Here is a 21524-nt window from a genome sequence, read left to right as displayed (position 1 = left end):
TAATTTAATGAAGAACAGCGTTGTGTGGATATTTGGTCACGTTTTGCGGATAACCAGAAATACGTTTCAGCATATCTGAAAGAGAAAATAGAACAAGTGAATAGAAGCTTAACGAATAGGAATAGGAAAATTCGGGAGGGGGTTACCCTTGTAAACAGTCGGAATGTGACTATCTCTATTGGCTAGTCGTAAAATCAGTGAGAACGTCGAAGCAGGTAACTGCAGGTTACGAGCCTCAACTCAGTATACGCCTGGGGGGAAGTTATATTTCAAGGATGTAACCTCTGTCCTTTATAGTTTTATAGAGGACCAAGAGTCCCGCTTAAATTCGTTAAAAATTAAAGGGATTATTTTCCATGAAGGTGCTGAACTACATGAAATATTGTTTTAGTTCTGTATATTTTGATGTGACAGACATGTATACAGTTTCCAAAAAAATGACAAAAAATTGAAATAACTATAAAATTATTAATACTTAAAAAATAAAAATATAAACTACTATTAGTACTACTACTATTATTAAATGTTCAGCCTGTACTCTGTTGATGTATCCTAACCTGAATTAATCTGACAGTGGGCAAGCCACGATTCAAATCCCTTAAGAATTTGTTTTATCGTTTGAGGAGGTGTCGTTAAGCTTGTAGGGTACTTCTATTTTTTAACTCTACCATATTGTTGGGTTTATTTAAACACATCCCATGTTTAAGATAACCCCATAAAATATCCATAAGGGAGAGGTTAGCCGATCTATCAGGCCACTCCAATTTCAATATTGCGCAAACATTTTTGTAACCATTAAATTTAAACTACCCAACAAAAACAATATTTGACCTGTTCCAGCATTTTCATGAAAAACATTTCCTTCAATTTTTAACGAATTTATGCGGAACTTTTAGTGATCTATGTTTAACCAATTATAGACAAATGGCCCCTTGATTGTAGGTTGTGGAACCTTGTAAGAAATCAAAACACATTTTTCAACGAAAGAGGGGCGTTAATGGCTCTGGTAAGATATCTTCCCTCAGGCGCAACATAGTGGTCGTGGGCGTTCTTGATTTCTGCTTACGTTTAATTGCCTCGAGATGAACCGAACTGACGAAACCTAATAGGATCCAAACCAATCTCCAGGGTGCTCCACTTGGAGGCAGGCCTTAGCGTCTGAGACTTTTCCAGATTATGTTCCATAAAACCGCTTTTTCTAATTTCTAATCTACAGACTGTACCTATAAATTATCAATCAGATTTTAGTCCCAAAATATATGGAATAAAAGCACGAAATTCAGAGTGGGAAATGATTTAATTTCGGCATTAAAGTTAAGAACTAGCAAATTCGGGGCTCGTAATTAAGATTTACGATTTCAATTAAAGTTAAATCCCTTACATGGACAATTGAACACAGTAGGAGGAAACTGCGGTTAACAGTGCTTGTGGATAATCTGCTTAGAACTAAAACAAATTTAGAGTTTTTCATTAAAATGAGAAACGTAGTATTGTTCGGCTGAATAAGTCTCTAATAAAATTAACCCACCTGGAGTTTTTGCAAAATTAGGATCTTGAATGGGTTTATTTGAGGCATAATAGTATGCTCAATAATTTTAATATCTGCATCTAGGGATGTCCGAAAACAAAACAGGAATTTTAGAATTTATCTTAGAAAACTACAAGAATCTTCGCCATGTAGAAAAAGTGAAGTTTGTACAGGGTGGTACAAAATTAATGCTTTTCCAGTTATACACTCAACCTGCTCAAAATGTGTTTTGTTAATGGAATATTCTGTATAGCAGCACATACACTGAAAAGAATTAAATTTGCTTTAAAACAATGCATCATGTTCCTATTCCGGAGCCGCCACACTTCACAAATACACGCTGTTTTTGTGTATTGTGTCCAGTAAACATAAACATTGGATATCGTAATGCTGCAGATATTTTGGAATTATCAAATGTTGCGATTCAGAGGATGCTGGCCAAGTACAACATGAATGTGTTTGTGTCTGTAAAAATGAAACGTCTAAAGCCAGAAGATTACGAACGCAGAATCCACTTTTGTTGGGCAATTTTGGTAAGCAAATAAGGAGGTCCCGACTTTTTTAAAAACATATTTCGATCAGATGAAGTCAAGTTTTCCAGAAAAAGTTTTTCTAATGCACAAAATAAACACTGCTGAACTGATATGGTTAGAGAAATTGGATTTCAAGGAAAATTCACTTTGAATGTTTTTATCTGCATGAAGGGTAATCAGATAAATTTCATCGTTCACTGAAAACCGCCAACTTCTACAGAACACGTGGAAATTTTAGGAGCCGTATTAGACAATCCAGCTCTAGAAGAATATTACCCCCCGTTAATTGTAACTGTATGGAGCACCGGAGGTAACAAGAAAGGTTATTGAAATAATTGATTGGTTTAGGCGTTCAGGCCTAGCAGGATTGGCCCGCTGAACCTCCAGATTTCACCTCTCTCGATTTTCTTTGGGCAGTGGGCTGAACGAATTACTTTGGCTGAATGAATGTATAATGACAGACGAAGGTGGTTGCTGCGATTTTGTGAAAGGATTTAAGTTTGGCTCTCGTACAAAATGGCTCAATTCGTATTGAAATTGAACCTCTGTCGGTTCTAAAACTGAACACAACGTGGAATTATGTCAGCGCACATCATTGCTGAATGATAATTGGTAGCTACCGTAAGCAGCTAATATAAAACTCGTCTTTTGCCGAAAGATCATATTCTGTGATACGACAGCATAACAGTGAAATGAACTAAGTCCTAGCGTGGAACATTAATTACTTTCAGTGCACTTCACGTGTATGTACGTAATCAGTTGAGCTCTAACTCTGAAATTATTATTACTATATCCTCCACTGGAACAAAGTAAAATAATTTCTCAAGGGGGAAAATAATGAGCTTCAGCTCTGCTTTCGTGATGTCAGCCGAGCTTAGACTTACACATTTACTCAGATTTAAGTATTTATGGCCACATGTAACGCTAATGGGAGCGAAACGTCGGTCCACGTATCGGCCCTTACACACTACAGAATTGTGAAAAAATCATAAAGCATAAACTAAAATCAATCTAACAATCTCATGTTTCTCTCCTCGTAGTTCCAGAGGGGACGACACATTTTTAAAGCTTTTAACAGCTGGCGCAGCTATTTTTGATGACAAATTGATCACCAAACTCTTGACTAATGGAAGTTACTACCATGTGCAATATATCGTGAAAGAGAATGCTTGAACAGGGTTGTAATCAATTTTTCTAGTTTTAATGTTCTCCATCAGCTGCCGCATTTCGTGTCAAAGGATACAAATTTGTTTATACTAGCTTTCAACGGTGGAACATGTATATTTAGATAGTCATTGATTTCACCCGTTGAAAGTTGCAAACATGTTCATCGGCTGTAAAAAGGTCGTATTGGTTGGCGTTTCTTTTCCGAAGCTCATTTTGTGGCGCTTTGTTAATAATACAGCTTGTTGTCTACATGATTTAGGTGGATTACACTCGCCCTTTGTTTACTGCATTGCCTGTCAGAATTCTGGTGTAATATCTGATTTAGCCAGGAATAAATTATGGCGAAACGGGCTTGGCTAGTACGGTGACTGCTGTGACTTTATTTTACTTTGTTATATATCGCTCATATACTGAGTTTACGGACGCTATAATTGAACACTGAAACCGGGATCTTTTGTGTCTTTTCCTTGATTAGGAAATGTTTAAAGATTATCAAAATGTCGTGTTACGTTAAGCGCACCAATCCCGAGAAGATCTGTGATGGGCCTTTAAGTTAAACATGTTTTAAGTAACGGGGGAAATTTGCGTTAAACATAAGGAGGATATAAACAAAAAATCACATATTTCAACAGGCAGTTTTAACCTCAGGTTAGGGCTGGTTAGTTGGCCCGGCTCGTGGCTGAGGGTGAGCCATGGGTATAGTCAATTGCGCTCGACCTCTCTGAACCATTAAATTTTACTTCATTTACTCTTCTAATTAACATTTCTTTCGCCAACGTATTGTTTTATTGCTGTCCGCACTAGTTCTGTCGGATGCAGATCTGGATGATATGAGGGTAACCTTGATACTATATGTCCATTTTCTCTGAAAAATTAATCAATTTTATATATTTTGTAATGAGGTTTATAATATTTAATCACATTATAAAGTTCAATTTTCGTCATTTTGTCATTACGAAAAATTTTTTCTCTTGCAAACTTGCCTTAAACTTATAATTGATGCTTTATTAGATCGAACATTGTGGTATGTGACATCATCGATGAGAAAGACGCACATTAGGGTTAAGTTTTTCTTTCAGCCCTTTTGTATGATTCTTACGGTTCATGTCGTCATGATAATCACCTGATGTCGGATTAGACGTAGACTTTAAATGTGCATTTGTCACAAAACCATTTTCACCTTCTGCGTTAACGATAATTTATCGTTGCCATTTAGAAATTGGTTTACGTAAGCCTTCATTAAAATTATCGCTCCAAGCTTTATCATGAGAATGGGAAAAATTTATATAGGTTTCGTCCATATAAATAGTAGGATGGTCCTCACTACGATATTGAGTTATTCTTCTCAAATAATCAAATCTCCTAGCTTGAATACCTGGCTTTTCCATTAATAATGTTCTGTTGGCTTTACTTTTTCATCATCTAAACCCCATTGACCGTATATTCTTTCTTAAGCTTTCAACACATACCGGCTAATTATAGTCGTTGAATCGTTCTTTTCTTGTAAATATAAATTTGTAATGAGTCTTCTTAACGCACTGGTATCCCAATCGTCTAGAGGCAATTTAGATTTCTCACGTTCTCGCTTTTCGGGACTCAGAAACATAGAAAATTCTTCATTTTCTACGGTTCTCATTTCTTGGAAAGTCTTCTGAATGGTTGGAAGGCTTACACCATTAGCCCGAATTACTCTTTCTTGAACCTTATTAAAAGATTTCAGTGGTTTATTTTGCTCAGCTTCGCGTCTGATAAAATGCCACACATTTGCAACAACTTCGCGAAGTTACCCATGCAATACTTCATGTTGAACTTTGGATTTAAAAATCTCTACATCGCCAACTTTTCCACAAGCTAAGAATTCTACATATCGCCACACACACGCAATAATCGACTTAAAATAGCATAATTTTTTTTTTAAGTGCACCGCACCCTACGTGTCGCCAAACCTGTTCATTGCGCATCCAATGCTTTATCACTTCACCCGCAAAATTAATAGCTTCTACACCATGTAGGTAAAGGACTATAGGTACTACTACACAACAATTATATATTTTTGTAGCTACTTGACGGCCACGGATTCTCCTTCCCGAAGCTTTTTGAAGAATATATATTATGATTGAAAAGTCATTTTCATTTTTTTTCCATTTCTTAATATGTTTCCGATTAGAAGTAAGGAAAATTTTATCATTTACAGTGAATCACAGAAGTATTCGTACGCTAAAATCAATTAAAATTAAAGTTCCAATATTATACAATAAATAAAGAAATGATTTAATATTTTGTTTGTTCTCGTTTCATTTCAATAACAGTCATTAGTTTTATTGGCATCGAAGGGACAAGACTTTCCGTGCAACTAGGGGGTATACAGTACCTTCTTCATTGCTATGCACATACGGCTTTAGTGAGTGCAAGCAAGAGGCAATTAGGCCGTTAATAAGTGTGAGGGAGACAGTCTATCGTTTCCCCTTCCATTGGCAACGATCGGTTAACGACGCTGAGTCGCCAGTACACCTCGTTTCGCGGAGGGGTGTAGTCATGTGAGATTTTGGAGGACGTAAATTACGCGTTTGTATGAAAAAAAATACATGAAAATCTATCTGTAAGCACTAAATCGAAAACAAACTAATTTCTCATCAACAATTTTCATTGTTTAAGTATTATTTAACTGAGTTTGTATTCAGTTTTTAACAAGTTGATGGCCGTTTCTTCTCCAAAACGAATCGATATATGTTGAATCGCAATGCACCATTCAACGTAATTTTAAAAGACTTTTAATTTGAAATGTCACTTGACCCATATTTGAATTTTAGAAAATCGGGCATTTTGTGGTGCCCGTGACGTAACCAACGTTAACAAAAATAAACAAGCATCAAAAGAAAGTATTTTTCATCTATTTAATGCTGCTTTTGAATTTTAAAAAAATGGGGGGAGTGAGGGAGTTACAACTTAGAGTAGCGCCACGGAAACAACGCTGAACGATTGCCGGCGATGTTGTCACATTGTTTTGGGTCTCATATCCCTATCTGCAGGGCCCCTTTCAAATACCACTTCCTTTGCTCTGGTACTGGATCGAGTGCTTTGAAGGACGACAGATGTATGTGGCGGAGGGTACCATCAACTAATAGTATAGGAAGTACAATTTTTCAATTTTGTTCTGCGGATATGTGGTCGTACTTCGGCAATTAATTATTTACAAATTCAACCATTTTCAGAGTCTCTATATTCTCCCTTTACGACAAGTATAAGGCATGTCCCGATGCTACGAGATTTTAACATTCCTCTATTCACTCAAGGGGAGGAGAACGTTATAAATTGTTTCCACCATAATTTACTAGATGATTTCTATAGCATACTTGAATGGAAGCAATAGTTGTATAATGGAGTTTTGAATGGAAAGGGTCGGAATCTGAACTTGTTGCTCGTAAACTTTAGTGTCGAAATATCGAGGGGCAAGCATACACTTGTTGAGGATGACCACCATTCCATCCCATACTGGCAGGGACCTTTTATGCTCGTCAGCCTAGCACTAGCAATTTTCCCGTTAGGGGTAGAGTGAAAAACTGTGTCTATCAGAGCTTAATGGTCATGTTTTAACTGCCTGTGAATTGGAAACTCAGCTGGAAAATGAATCCACTTTATATACATTGCATTTTGTCAGAGCAACAAATTCAATACATGCAAATTTTCGACACGATCAGGAAATTAATAGAACAATAATAGAATTCAGGACAAGGGGTGAATAACATATCGCTGATATACGATTTGAGTTTAAAGTAAAATCGTTTCGTATGTTTGTTTTCGAGGTATTGTCTGTTTGAAATCTAGCAAGTTCGACGTTTGTGCATGACGTACCTTCGAGGCTTTCCAGAGATTTTCCATTGGGGATGCGTGATGGAGTGCATGAAGGGAAACGTGCGGATATTCTTGGATATGTACAAGGGCAGCCCGTGAACTAGAGAGTTCGCTGCCATTTGAAAAGTATCCAGCTTGGTATTAATCGAGAAACATAGAAAAACCGCCAATGCAGCATGCACTTACCGGCCACTATACCTCATCAAGACTACGGGAAAATTGTTCGAGACAAAAATAAGATAAGTATAAGAAATTGATGTCAGAAAGAACTCGAAGAAAAATACATACTTGAAAATAACCAGCGTGAATTTAGAAAGGACGGTTAATAATAAATGCGTTGATAAAGGTCCAAGCGATCGTGGGGCACATTAGAAGCAAGGAATCAGGATAAAGATCGAGGAAGAGTGGATTCGCAAACAGTAGCGGAGATCCTAGAGAACAGAAAAAAATATATCATCCCCCATCTGAAGTGACGCTCGATGGCGATCTCAGAATTGAAACGGGGCGAAGAGCGGGAAGAGTGTTTAGTGGGTATTCTCTGGGTCGTGCCAAGGCGAGTCTCATCAACATCAAAGGCCACCGGTTAGTGTTTAACGTATTACCTGAAAAAAAGAGATTTTTCACTCTTGATAAGCATAGCTAGCTGTGTGTCAAATTGTAAAAAGCACATCCGGAAAATGTGACGTGAATTACTTTCACGAGACATTTGTGAATTCCTTCTTTATTTGTAATGTAAACTAACACTTGTAAACCTTGTACCAGGTGCGTTTTCGGAGCATATTATCCTCATGGGGATCAAAGCGTATGGCCATCATATTTAACTTAGCCGTGATAACGGCTACAGGAGCTCATTTTCCATTTACGAAGAGATATCCCTGACGACGTTACAAGTTACAAATAAAAATATAGTAGAGTTCTCCTTCTGCGGGCTCCTTATCTTGATTCACCGAGCCGTAAAATAAATTTATATCCTGCCGTTTGCAGTCTAGTTAAATTTATTCTCTCCCTCTAAAGTGCCTGAAAACAGTTTCTTCAAGAAGATAATATTCCGATGACGTAGTAATGTATTCCCTGATAGCTGTCTATCCCAAATTCGACATTTTCCTGGAAACTTTCCGCTCGGAAAAAGAAGCGGGGATGGCGTAAGGAAACATTATAATCTGGCCAAACATATTTTCTGGAAATATGATCTGCACTGCACCAAATGTTATTAGAGAGCTAACCGGTGGCAATAAGGGCACAACTACAAAGGCTATTTGCATAGGAAATGTAAAGGGAAGCTTTAAATTAAAAACAACGCAGCATTGAAAGAGTTACGAGCGTGTGTTCTACCCCAAAAAATAGAAACTAAGGAAACCGGTCTATTGTAACTTCCGTTTAAATTTTTTTCTTTTCGTTAATTATTCTTTACAGTGTAAGTACCTGCACGCATTTTAGGACATTTGTAATGGAATGGTAACTTAATTATCTATTAATTTTTCCATTGAGTTTTTGCGGTAACACCCATAGAACTAGACCCATTTGCAATATATTCGTTATTTCCTTACGAACGTTCTTATTGCTGATCTCTAAAAACTAATTTCGCCAAATGATCATTCTGGGCTAAAACTAGGTGCTTTCTAAGCTAAAATCGATCTGGATGCTTAGTTACCCCTACCCAGTAGTGTGATAATGTCCCAAAGAAATGGAGAATGGAGTTAAGCCGATTATTGCTTCCTCCACAAGGTTGGGACATACTTTATTTGCGTTGCAGGACCGAAAAGTAATGTTTTGCCAGGCGAGCAAAATACTTTCCAGGGCGAGTCGCCTGACATCGAATATTTTTTTTGCAGTGATTTTAGCTAATGCTCGAAATGCGAATAAAGGACTCTTTGGAATTATTCCTTAAATCCAATTTCCACAATTTTTCGGCACTTTGGCCCCCGTTGGATACGATCTGAAAGCTACTTTAATGTATTGCACCAACGCCTCCATTTCAAAAACATATCACATCCCGCCTTTATATTCTCCATGCACTTCCCATCTCTATACTGCCATGACATGTTTCATTACTGATGGCAGAGCTTTTAGTGTTAATTTCTATTACAAGAAGTTGTAGTGCATCGAGGTAACGTATGTGAAAATAAAATGTTAAAACATAGTTTATCTTTTAACTTTATATCGAAGTTGACAAAACATCCCAGAGGGTCGAGAAAATCCTCAAAGTGGTCACTTTTCGACATATTGAAGCGCTGCAGTTGGTCTTTACGGGTTAAATTTATTTTAAAACGCTTTCTCTCAAACGCCCTGAAAGAAACATTATTTGATAATTTAGTAAGGTGTCTTTGCCCTACCATTCATAGATCCTAAGCAAGTGGGTTACTAAACTTCAAAGTTCGCAATAAAGTTCTCGATAATTCAAAACTTTCAAAGTAGACGATTCACGTGGCATACAGAGTCCGCCTCAAGCGTTTGCGTGGATGTTGGTATCGAAGTGTCAGTTTGATTGTGGATAGATGTTAACAGTGGCAGCGGATTTAAATTATTTTAGGTCGCAGATCTTAGCTATATGTCGAGTGGCCACATAAAGTGTTTTTTTAATAGACCACCTATGTTCGTTTGGATATTGAGGTAGCTCTTCTCGAGTACTTCAAAATAATGTGGGCGCACGTGGTGTCTACCTCGATAATTAAAAATTTGCAAACGGGAGATTCGAAAAATATGGCAGACCCTGTATATTTTCTGTAATAATAACTTCGAGCGCAATTTGAATGTCTTCCAAGGAAAACATCAATAACAACCGGTTTTAAAGACAGCCTTCGATGTATCCCTAGAATCTACATCATTATCAACAAAGTTTAATAATTATGCTTAGAAATCTTGTTAGAAGGGGATGAATAATAATCGAACATTAGGTGGGTATTGATTTGACGTCAAACAGCTTTTTTTGGTGAAATTTGGAGAATCGTATAAATTGTTTCAATTTATTTCTTCCGTAGAATCTTTCCAATAAAAAGGAAACTAGATCAGTGACCAATAATTGTTGGTATAATTAAATTGTTTGCTTCGTCCTGTTCACTTACGTTTCGCTAAATTAAATTATAATGCTCGTACGCTATAAACAAGCTAATTATTGATCCACAATAAAATCGGATCGAGAGTCGTGTTTTGGCAGTAATTAATCAAATAAATTTTGATTTCATTTATTTATTATATTGAGCGAAAGCGATGTTGGCACTAATAAATTTACTCTAGCATCAGGAGAGAACCTGGGGGAGCTGCTCGGCTACATATCCACCCCTTCGTTAATACTGCTAAATATAGAGTGTTTTACATAAAGCGGCACAAGCGATTATCTCCGAAATCGAATTTAAAATCGATAGTTTCAAAGAAATATTGCGTGTTATGAAAAGGAACGTCCGACGAACGTAAGCACATTTTTACTCAAGGTCGTTCCAAGGGTATTTCAAGGGCAGCTTTTTTTTTTCATGGAAAGCTCATTTTTTTGGTTTCGAAAAAAGCTTTTCTTTACAACTTGCCATTATCCGAACATCAGCAAAAGTTGAAGTGGCAGGTTTAAAATAATACATCAGTTAAATTACGGAAAAACTTTATTGATAAGAATAAAGATGAAGAGGTTCGAAAAATTTACACAAAATGATAATAGAAATTAAAAAAATTTATTTATCAATCGAACAAAAATGCCATGTTTTCGTCAAATTTTTCTATGGTATTGAATTTATTCATAAATTTCAAAAGAATTTTCACGACGTAGCTAATTACTTGTTTTTCAAATAAACTTGTTAACTTAAAAGTGATTAATAGAGAACTTTTCTAAACAGAACAAAATTTAAATGTGTCAGCGGAAAGTCAATATTTTAAGCATCTCTTCAACTGATAAATGTTCAAAAATAGTTTTTGCTATGATTTTGGGTTCATTTCTAGAGTAATTAAATTTTCATTTTCCATTAATAAAGTTTTTTCGTAATATAAGTCAGGTGTTATTTTAAATGCGCCACTTCAATTTTTGCTGATCTGGATACCGCGAAGCTTTAGTAAAAGAACTTTTCCAGCATAAAATATTAAATTTTTTAAGTTCATCGCAAATTTACCAAAAAAGTGAACGTTTCATTCGGAAAACAAAGTTGGCCTTCAGATGTTCTTTAAATGACCTTCACGAAAAATTTGCCTATTTAAATTTTTTTTAAATTTTGAATTTGATAATTACTCCCGTGACATTGAACGAATCGCCCTGTATGCTGTACTGACATGCTGTAATTGGCGTATTACGACGTTTTAGGACACATAAATTTTCGTAAAATTCATGGCTTCATTATAACTAAAGAAATGGTCCGGCGAAGTTGTCAGCAACACCGTGGTTTGCCATGTAGACCAGCTACGTGTTTGAGACATAAAAGTCGAGTTGAAGAGGCAGACGGACTCTTTCGGTCTGTGTACTTCTTGTTATTTCATTATTTTTAGTCGGAGTGTCTGCGATGGTCCGGTGACATGAATAAGGGAAATTAAATTAATTAAAGAGTCATAGCTTCACAAAAACAGTACCCATAATAATAGAGTTCTGCTATTTCATTTTTTCCCGACCCGGGTCTAGGAGCATATTATTCTACGCCGCAGCAGTCACCATAACGAGATTCACGCTTACAATTAAAGCCTGTGCGTCCTCGCGCAACAAAATATTAGCAGGCCCCGGTTTCAGTTGTATGTTAAAATGAATGTTAAAAATTTGCATAAAAGCTTTACCAACACTCTTTCACTTTTATTTATAATAAATATGTAATTAATATATTTTTTAAATTAACATTTCAGGGACAATTTCCTGAAAATGCCATTAACCGCATATAGCAGAGTTCAACAGTTACACCTTTGTTGACTCTGCTGAACGTCGCCTTTAAGACACGCCATGATCTAAAGTGCAGTTCCGACGAACAAACATGTAACACTTTGTACGTGATACGTAACTGTTCTGAATTTGAAAAAGCCGCAATTGGGCAGTCATTCCACTAGCAATGTAACATCCTTGAAAAATTTACATAGTGTGGAAGAGGAAGTCAATTCAAGTAGTTGAAATCGCGGGCGAAAATTACAACATTCAATCTCGGTGCTAACTCCAAACTTCCAACATAAAATCTGGAAAGCAATGAATCAGTATTAAGGTGCGGAGTAAAAATGCACTTTAATACTTTGCAACAGAAACTCGGTTAGACATGATGCTTGGGCCTGCTTGTCGGCAACAGGCCAAGATGAGGGCGTACTAGTATTGATTCACTTAGTTATGAAGGAAACTTCGATAATAATTTTTCTTTCGGAAACTCATAAGCGCTTGAGTCAAGACGTATGGCTTAATATTGTTTACTTTAAGATGTATTATCTCGCTGCGTTGTTTGCGACGAAGTTACTGAAATGACGTCATTCAGTTTTTCATATCTCGTCCACGACGCCTGTGAGGATAATCTCAGAACTGCTCGACCTAACATAAACAAAAAAAAACCGAAATATTACATTATTTCTCAACATAGTCTTCTCAGAGATTGACAAACTTTTCCCAGCGCCGTTCTATCCCTTCTATACCCTCCTAGTTTAGGTTAGTTCAAGTTGTCTAGACATAAGTTCAGTTAGTACGAAACTTCGAACGTTTCAAAATGGGCACCAACCTTCAACTCCATCTCTTAATTACCGGCAAGTATTCTTCCCCTGAGCCATTTTTCAGATTATTTTTTATTTTGAAAAAAATTAAAAATTATTTAAAAAGCCTGAATCTGGCGAGTGGGGCGGGCGAGGGAAAAGTTTCGGATCAAGTGGATTGATTTCGGTCATCGCGATGACGGAAGTGTGGTCTGGTGCGTTGCCTTGAAAGGAGTTTTCTTTGTCGCGGTCGCTTTTTCCTGTTTTTTTCGCTGAATTACATTATATATCAATTATATATCGTTACAATAAATTTGTATACTATTTTCCGTTTATTATTTTCAAGTCCTCACTAAAAACGGTTCCAAAACATCCTCGAACTATCTTAGCACCCTTAAACTTTAAACACAAGGTTTCTAAGGTTAGATCGTTGTAATATGCATAGGCAAATTTTTAATAAATAATTCACCATCTGTGTCATGTCGAATTCTTCTGGGACTACCCTCGTACATATCCAAAATACGTGACATTTTTCCTTCTAGAAGCAATCGGCATTACGTTACTTCTGCTATGTTTATACTTATTCGTTTTTTTTTTTTCATATACTGAGTCAGCATCCAACGTGTCCCTAACTTTAATAAATAGATGCAATCGTTACTGACTGTTTGAAGCAGACAGTGCAATATTAATAAACTTTAACGGAAATTATATCCCAGCGGTTCAATTCCGCTCGCTTCGAAGCACACGGGTACAGATAAACGTTTTACTGTATAATATATGTGGATTTTAGCGACAAACTGCTCCTCGTAACATTGTTTTTCCGAGTCGTTTAGTATGAAAAATTTGTTTTGCGGAAAGTAGAGGGACAGAATGGGTCCCGGCTCAATAACGTTAGCGTGAATGAAGTAGTTACGTTCGTCAACGTTAACGTTATTTTTGCCAATGCGACAGTTGTTTGACGTGAGTTGCGCGCAGGTCTTAAAAGGTTTTGAATGGTGAATTAAAAAAAAATTGTGTCGGTGGAGGATTGCAACCCGGTATCTTTGGGTTAAGGATATCTACGATTTGCCTTACGACCAAATGACTATTATGAAAATTTTTAGTTTAATATGATATATGTGGCTTCTATCTAAAAATTTCAAATGTGTGGTGGTTGGCTTGCACGCCATTCGTAATGATGAGTTCCTTAACGTTAAATTTTATTTCTTACTTGTGGTATAGGGATTGAGTGTGTTCCACTAGATCAAATCATTGGGCGTCTAGTGCTACTATCTACATTTCGCTTGTGCATTCAGCAACTGAAAGTCATCTAAAATTAGGAAAAAGGGCTAGTCAATTGAATATCCTCGATGCAAATCATAGTTTGTAACAAAAAAATATCAAAATATAGAAAAAAACATTTAAAAGTATTACATAAAAAATTATTAACACAAATATTATAATATAGTAGAAATTCTACTTACTTTAGCTTCAATTGGAGGTTTTGGTGTTTTTTTTTTAAATTTTGTAGTCTAGGTATAACTGTGGCGTTATTAACATCTATTTTTTTTTATTAACTGCAGTAACGAGCGATGTCCTTTATGCCCAACGACCTCGCAACGGGGAATAAATATACATTTGTTTTGTTAAATCTAATGACACTTGGCCTTATCTTGGTCAAAGACGAATCCAGTAACGGACCCACCATCTTCGTCTGCAATCGTACGTAACAAGTCTTCTGAATACAAATTGCGGCTTATTTATTTCAACCGTACGTACGATGACAGTGGATAAAAGAAATTTCCTACCTAAAAATTTATCAGGATGAAATTCACACCTCCACCTTCGGAGTTATACCTTTTATACTACCTTATGGTGGTCGTAACACGTATTTTTTAAAAACCCCTTTACAAAGTAACTCAGAACAATACACGATTAAACAACGTATAATGTAGTGTTCAACAAAAAATATCATGAAAATAGGACACTTATTAGTTAATTTACAAAAAGGAGATTTCATTACGTAATTTTATTTAAATGTTAAAAAATTATTTAAAAATTTCGGAAGACTTGCTCCTAGAATTGTTTATTCTTTATTGCGGACGCTCTTTTCCGAATACGAGTGGAGATCAAGATATTAGCTATGAACCAGACTGGACTCATCAAATACTTTTTGACACCTGTATATAATTATTAATTATGAATAAATCAATTCTATAATTTACGTTTTGTTTATTTCATTCCATGTAACTATAAATTTCTCTTACTTAAACATTTTGCTTCATTCTCTTGCAAACAATGAAATTTATAACGGCTTTGATCTTGTTAGTCTATAATAAATTTGTGAAAACTGTGGAGAATATTACAGATTATTCAACGCATCATGGTTACCTTAACGTGTCCAATCATACTTTAGTGGACGTATCAAATATTTTAGCTAACTTTCAGGAACATTACAAACTACTTGTAGATAGCACGCTTAACTCGGAAATTGAAAATCTACTGAATATACCGCAATGTAATGTACCTGATGCTGTTAAAAATCATAATTTGTACGTAGCAAATCACTGGACTAAATTGAATCTGAAGTGGACATGTGCTTGTCCCTCTTCCATGAATAAAGTGTACAAAGTTACTGAGAATGAATTTCAAATTTTTCGAATCTAACGTTCATTAGAGATTTTAAAAACCCCGATATAATAATTTCTTTTGTAAATAAAACCATTCGAACAACAACTAAGATGTCAAAAAGATTTCTGTAACTATGTATTTGATGGAAAAGGTAGCCTGTTGGGGCATGGTTTTTTCCCATACCCGAACAAAACATGTGAAATTCAATTAGATGGAAGCAAATACTGGTACTATGGTTTTAACGAAACAACTCCTAATGGTCAGCTAAATGTGTTGTTTGCGTTAACTTATGAAATTCCACTTGTTTTAGGCTAAGCTCATTTCAGTGCACCCACTTCTATTGTTTATGCATATTATCGTAACAATGAAATTATATTAGATGTTGATGATATAATTGCAATAAAACACCTTTGCAGTATAAGAAATACTTCTTCTCCAACGCCCAAAAATATGCCAACAACAACAACAAATGTAGTGAGGTTGAATGGTACAGATCTAGATATACATATGTGAACTTAATCCGAAACAAATGTTATTTTGAATAATGCATCAAAATGTATGTTTTATGTAAAGATTAAATTTGGATTATGATTTTGCAAACTAAGAAATTAATTTTTTTTTAAATATATTTAATGTTTTCGTTTCTAACCAAATTTGATATAATTACAGCAATTTATCAAAAGCCAAATGGAGAATTAGTAATTATCATTAAACATGAAATTTTTATTATTGATGAGCGTAGTTTTAAATTAATTCGGACATTTCATATTTCCTCTCTGCTAATCCAGTTCGATGATAAAAAAAAATGTTGGAGCTATAAATGCATATTCCGGAAAAACCATATTCTTCTTTGAAAAAAATTATTATTATGTGATTTTTCACGAGTATACAACTAGCGCCGGTACTTGTGGTTCAAAGGATTTTACTTCCCTATAGATAGCATGTTACGTCATACGAATGGAATGCCTAATTTTTTTCAAAATGGTAAATATTTTGAGTATAACGAATTTACAAATTCGCTTGATTTTTCTAATGACATAAATTTAGCGAAATTTGGAATAGACTGTCCCGCCTTATTCTTATACGAACAACTAAAATTATTGTTAACACAATTACTTGAAAAAAATATATAATTTCTAGATATGAGGTTGTTTCAATATTCATTGTACAATTTTATGAATTTTTAGTTAAATATAATTCAGGACGAACGATATGCAAATGTAGATCGGCGCCACATACAGTGGCGGAAAAAAGTATTTAGAAACCGCTTCAGTCAGAGTATAAACATTTTCTTAACTGATACTATTAATTGTATTTAATAATCTATATATAAAGTATAAATCTTATAGCAAGTTTTTTTAAAATTAAGCTATTATTTACTAACAATACAAACAGAAGAACTAATAAAAATAAATTATGAAAAACCCACTACGAATTACAACGGGAAAAAAGTATTTAGACACATTTTATAAGATGTAATAACAAGAAACGACATTTTTAAAAAATATTTTGTGGGGTACCCTTGGGACTTTATAATAGCTTCCAACCGTCTAGACATAGATTTAACTAAATTTGTAGTCACTTCTGGGGAAATAGCATTCCGTACGTCCAGTAATTCTCTTTCTAGATCGGTGCGGTTTTTTTATACTTTATTTTAGCTTTATGATGGCAAAAAAGAGCTTACGGGTAAACAAGTGTTTGAAAATACGCGTTTTTATCCAGGCAAATTAGTAAGTCTTAACGAAAATTAGGCGACTTTTTGTTTGTTTCTGACAAGGAAACAGCGGAAGGCTAAAAATGATCTTCTATATTAATCGCTATTCTCTCATCTTTATTTATAAGCGTTAGTTAAAAATTGGAGAAAAACACCTGTAAATAATTACGAACCAGGAATATGTATTTCAATAAACGAGACACTTCTATTGATGTCGCACCTTTTCAACTTCAACTGTATATTTTTCTATAACGCACAGCACTTTTTCTCACAGCTTTCCCACTTCTCCCTGTCCTATGGCTCTAATGTTAAATACAAATATCGATCGATTATCCCCTATCGGAACATCCTACGTACACATGTTCAATAAGTAGGAGATAAGTAGATAGATCTGAAATATTGTCACTAACAGACCTTTGTGTGTATTCGAACATGGCTGAAAATAATATGGGGATTTGCAGGTAAAAATATCTTATTGATTTTGAGGGTTTAGCCAGATGGGTTCGTGACTCTCTCAAAATAACAATTTCGATACCGGTAGCGATTGTGTTATCACACACGGCATACCCTCATAGATGCTGCACTGATCTGTACCAAAGGGTCCGGCACTAGTTTAAATGAAAAACTACGGTTCTAAATGTAATGAAAATTCGAAAACGTGTAAGGTCCCGACGCTAAAATTCAAAACTCGTCATAAAACACAAGGTGTTATTTAAGTACATGGCCAAATATCAATTGGTGATCCTTTGAGCAATGCTAAGATGAAAAGTTTACATAAATGTAGGTCCGGTAATGCGTCGTTTTCATCAAAATACAGGGTGTCGAACTTTTTAAAACATTCATTTTTTGTTAAAGGTAAAACCTCACTTAAGAATCGTAGCGTATCAATTTTTGGATTGACCTTATGGCGCATATTGCATCAGTAGCGCGGGTCCACGCTCGTGGCCTCCCTGCTCGTCGGATTTAAATCAATGGGATTTTTTGCTTTGAAGGCATCCTTTATAGAATTTTGGCCAATAGGGGAGAAGAATTAATCCGGTGCATACGATATTTATGTAATCAGATGAGTTATACGCCGGGAATGTTTCAAGGTGTTTGGTAAACGATGTTAGGGCAAAGCTAATGCTTGCATTGACGTTGAAGGAAGACATTTTCAGCAACTATTGTGCGTTTCGTGTTATTCATTATTGAATATATTTTTAAAAAATAATTTAGTACTATTTGTTTAAGTGTAGTTCTAATAAAGCGTTTTTCTTGTTCGATTTTCTTTAAATTTCCGGTGTTACCCTTGTTTATGCCTATAGCAAAAAGAGACAATTTCTAGCTTAAAAGATTCTATAAACAGCTACGTTAACAATTGCCACCAAATTTCAACATTATATCAGTTTGCATCTTCTTTTTATTTGGGAGTTTTTCCAATATATACTGATTAAAAAAAAATAATTTGACACCCCCAGAAGTTTTGCCACGTATCTAAATAACACCCTATGGTGTGTAGTATGTTTGGGAACGATTCCTGATTTGGAGAATTCCTTATCGATTGAGATTAACAATTTCGCCCTCATTATACGACCCTCTTACTAAGGATTGATTATGTTCCCACGCACCCTCTGCAACTTAAACCTTTAACCTCCCAAAAGTCCGAGTGTTCCGATCAAATCCGAAACCTTCACTCATATACTTCTTAAGCTGGTGTCAGTAAAGCTGTGTTCCCACTAAGCCTTCCGTTAACTCATTTTCCGATCCCGAGCCCGACTCCCGCAAACCTGTTTTTATATAACGTGCTCAATGTCTGTGCCAGCAAATATATTTACCTTAGGTTCACCTTTTACACATCTCGATTCGTTGTCCCCTATAAAGGCCCCAACAGACGGACTATTTATTTATTTTATTTTATTTTTTTTTTAAGGAAAGAAAGGGAAAAACCCGAATGGCGACACGCGGTGTTGAGTCAAAGTCGTCCGTCTAAAGGGGCTTTAATGATGATCATAAGTGTTCCTCATAATTGATCAGTTCGCTCAAGAAGTAGACCGCAGGCGACTGCCTATTATCAGAACCAATTTTACAAGTATTGTAAAGTGGAAATTTTCGCTTCATGTGGGAACGTCCACAGATGAAAGTAACGAAGGTACCATCAAAGATCCCGAGGAAATTTTCGCATTTCAGACGATGGAGTAACAATGTTTCTCCATTTTAATCTCACAACTTTGCGGGCACAAACTTTCCAAACAAACGCTGTAAAATTGCATATGAGCTTCAGCAAGGACAAATAACGGTTTTGGTCCCCCGATGTTCAAAACACATGATCTTTATCCCATTTCCTGATAAAAATAAAGGATAAGGGAAATGCTTTTGCCGGCTCTCCTAAAAGCCATTGCTTTTTTTTATACGAGAGGGAATATTGTCCATTAGTGTTTGTTTGTGATGCCGTAAATTCATACTCCTGAGCAGTAATTGTTAAAAATAACGCCACATGGCTTTACTGCTATCTGTGTTGTGTAACGTCGTCTTATCGTATTCCTCTGTGAGTTCTGGAATACTTTTGTGTGACCCTTAAAGATTTAGAGGTGAATTTATTGGCACGAAGAATAGAGAGTTGAACATCAGTTCGGTAAAAAAATTCTGGCTAGAAAGTTTGCCATGAGGAAGAGTTCACTCCAGCAAAAGTGTTTAACTTATGAAGGCAATCTTAAAGTTTCCCTGATTTATTGCTGCCATGCATCCATTTTACTGCTTTGTTCTTCATTTTACCAACGTTTTAAGTAATAAGGAGTAATAAATTGCACATGCACTCGTACGTTCTTGTAGTGTTTTTTTTTTGATAAAACGTTGTACTTTAATGCATCCATTGTCTGAGCCAAAAATAAGCAATAAAAACGTAAGAAACAGACAAGCGAACTTTCCTGAATAGATGAAATTACATTACTTCCAAATTGGAATAAACGCCTCATAAAACTTTGTAAATGCACGGGAAGCCTTTTCAGAAAAGCATTATGTAAAATACCATATCGGCTCAACTGAGAGATAGAATTTTCCTGTTAATGAACCATAACACACAACAAGGCTTAAAAGGATATATGATGACACGTTTCAGTGGGACAAATATTAGGAAGGATGATCCTCTGAAGACTTACTCGGAAAGACTTTTTTTTAATTAATATTAATCTGAACTTTCAGAGTAACAATATCTCACAATTATCATATTTGGCTGCGCACCAGTAGCTTTGCAACTTATCTCCCGACATTTGGCATATGTTCTCGTGGATTAATGTAGGAATGTAGTCGGGAGATAGACACTATTGTACCATTATCCAGGATCAAGAACTGTTTCAAACGAGAATTCGTTTTTTTTTTATTATTAAAAATTAATTAAAAAAATTATCAAAACTAATTTTGATAATTTTAATAAATTATTAAATTTTTAATAATTTAATTAATATTATAACAATTGTTGAAAATGTCCACCTCCGACTTCTTGGACAAAATTCCGATGGAAAATGAAGAAGGCCTGAGAAATAAAATAATCGACTCTTGTACGGAAATCAAAAATATGCCATGTGCGTTCGAAAGAGTTCTCCAATCAATACAGAGAAGAATAGATGCATGCATAGGAGTCGAAGATGATCATTTTCAACAATTATTATAGATGCTCCAGTTCTTAAACGAAGACGTCGCGGACCTGCATTCATAGGAGCTTTTTGTGACGAAATCAGTTAAAGATTCATCCCTTGAATTAAGTACGTGTACTTAATTACTACTTCGTGTACTACATTATGTTCCTACCGATGGCGGAGCACTTGAAGTTCAAAGACTGTATACACTGACATTTCCTAACCGCTGTCTCCCCACCAGTTGTAAAAATGTTCATATTCTCATCGACACCTACAGGAATATGGCAGATTTCGAACTCGAAGCAATAGTGCTGGCAAACCTCGACAAACTCGTAACTTAACTTGGTAACAGAGGAATAGACGTTAAACGTTATTAATGAGAATTCTAGTTTAAGCATTACACCAATAATACTATATTTTAATGTTACTCAATCAACTGTCTGACGTGTTTTGTAGGAACACGGTTTATATCTGTGTCACATCCAACCCGTTCAAGGTTTGTTTCCTCAAGATTTTCCAATTTTTCATCTCGGTTCCTTTTCATTTATAAAGCTCAATTTACGCGTGACGACGTGGTAAATTATCACAATTTACATGTTTGGACAGTGGAAAATCCGCATGAGACGAGACAATTCCGCCATCGGGAATAGTTCAGATTAAACGTATGGGCAGGAATTGTTAGAGATTAAATAATCGCTCTGTATTTTCCACAGTTTTTTAATGGTAACACGTATCTAGACTTTTTGCAAAACAATTTGCATTTTTTTTTCGGAAATGCGACTTTAAACGTGCGGCAACAAATGTGGTTTATGCACGATGATGTCGCCCCTTGTTTTCGAATAACAGTGCGCCATCATATAAATTCGTTGTTCCCAAATCGGTGAGTT

General features: G+C 35.6%; 2 protein-coding genes across 6 annotated transcripts in view; both read left to right on the top strand.

The window, feature by feature from the left end:
* LOC136343400 (5-hydroxytryptamine receptor-like) overlaps positions 1-21524 on the top strand; it is a 172724-nt gene that overhangs the window by 119806 nt on the left and 31394 nt on the right. The window lies entirely within an intron of this gene.
* On the top strand, positions 15945-16445 carry LOC136343389 (uncharacterized). Its single transcript, XM_066290080.1, has 2 exons — positions 15945-16050; positions 16249-16445. The coding sequence occupies exons 1-2, from the start codon at positions 15945-15947 to the stop codon at positions 16443-16445; spliced, it is 303 nt and encodes a 100-aa protein (XP_066146177.1).

The sequence above is a fragment of the Euwallacea fornicatus genome, chromosome 14 (assembly GCF_040115645.1).
Source record: "Euwallacea fornicatus isolate EFF26 chromosome 14, ASM4011564v1, whole genome shotgun sequence".
NCBI classification, from domain to species: Eukaryota; Metazoa; Arthropoda; class Insecta; order Coleoptera; family Curculionidae; genus Euwallacea; species Euwallacea fornicatus.
Note: the sequence above shows the minus strand (reverse complement) of the source record. Positions and strands in the feature narration are given on the sequence as shown.